This window comes from Sphaeroforma arctica (genome assembly GCF_001186125.1).
Source record: "Sphaeroforma arctica JP610 unplaced genomic scaffold supercont1.7753, whole genome shotgun sequence".
Taxonomy (NCBI): Eukaryota; class Ichthyosporea; order Ichthyophonida; genus Sphaeroforma; species Sphaeroforma arctica.
The window spans coordinates 1-1,361 of NW_014032805.1; the positions used below are offsets into that span (position 1 = coordinate 1).

Sequence of the window (1,361 nt, forward strand, 5' to 3'; positions counted from 1 at the left end):
ACAAACACCATAATTTATAACATTAGTAGTCAGTTCTTACACTCTTTTACCTACCAAAAGAAAAGACACCCCGTCATATATACCATACTAACAGATAGTTCATATACTCTCCTACGATATACATCTACCAGGACGGTCCCTCTGGGGGGCACACAAAAACCATCATTTATAACATTGGTAGTCAGCTCTAATACTATTTTACCTACCATAAAAAAAACACTCCGTCATTTATACCATAATAACAGATAGTTAATATACTCTCCTACCATATACATCTACCTCATATATCCCATAATAACAGATAGTTACTATACTCTCCTACCATATACATCTACCAGAACGGTCCCTCGGGGGGGTTCTTTAAATGGCCATCGATCTTGTCAACTGCTCCGGTGAGTGCGAATGCACACAGGGCAACACACACCAACAGTCGCTATTCGATGCCCAGGCCTGGTGCTGCGTCTAGTAGTGCTGTGAGTGTGGATAAAAAGCCGGGTAGGTGTAGTACATATGATGACTGTATGTATACGGACATACGCATTGCTGCATCACACCGTTCTGTCAGTATGCGATGTAACTTGCCTGGTGCTGGGTCTAGTAGCGTTGTAAGTGTGGATACGTATCTGGGTGGGTAGGCGCAAGTTGGTCATGCGTGTACCTACATGCACACTCCATACAAGTACACACAAGCCGTTTATCTGCATCTAATCCGTAGTCATGCCTTGTATCTCAGCTGCCACAGACACACCGACAGCAACGTCAGCCACATGGTGGAGGTATACTGGACTAAGCTCAGCATTCGCCTCCACACCCAACACCTCGGAACCCAAAGTAACCAATGCACCTTCGCCTGCACGCACACTGGAGACAGCCGTGTCTGATACCGGGACGGTCCCGGTTTGCGATACGGAACCGGCGGCGGTAGAGAGGGCCTTGCAGGCGAGGGGGGCAGGGCAGGGCTGGTTGAGCGGATGGGGTTATCGTACGGGAAAGCCAAGTGTTAAATTAGACTGAAGGCACTATAGTGATACGGGATGGGTGGTGCATCTGTTGCATACCCGTAGGAGTGTGGACTGTTTATTACTTACTACATCTGTTATGTACGGTACTTGTAGTAGAAGTGTTCAAAACCGGGAAGGGGTATTAGGATGTGCCAGCTGTGCCGGAAAGTAGGAGGAGGTAGAACCTATGTCTGCAATACATGAATCTCTGTTTGTTTGACGGAGCCACCGTGATCGAGAGCTAGTCCTAACTAGCAACTCGTTTATAGCGAAGGGAGCATTGCGAAGGCTGCACTACACAATTGCAAAGGACTATTCACCTTCCATCTATGGTGTTTTATTTTACGTTACAAGGCCGTT

The 1,361-nt window shown here is 47.0% G+C and overlaps 1 protein-coding gene across 1 annotated transcript; it reads left to right on the top strand.

The window, feature by feature from the left end:
• Positions 1 to 179: 179 nt before the first annotated feature.
• On the top strand, positions 180 to 1,014 carry SARC_16286 (hypothetical protein; the record flags this gene model as incomplete). The annotated part of the gene is made up of 2 exons (XM_014289602.1): positions 180 to 495; positions 734 to 1,014. The coding sequence occupies exons 1-2, from the start codon at positions 441 to 443 to the stop codon at positions 1,012 to 1,014; spliced, it is 336 nt and encodes a 111-aa protein (XP_014145077.1). The 5' UTR covers positions 180 to 440.
• Between the last annotated feature and the right edge of the window lie 347 nt (positions 1,015 to 1,361).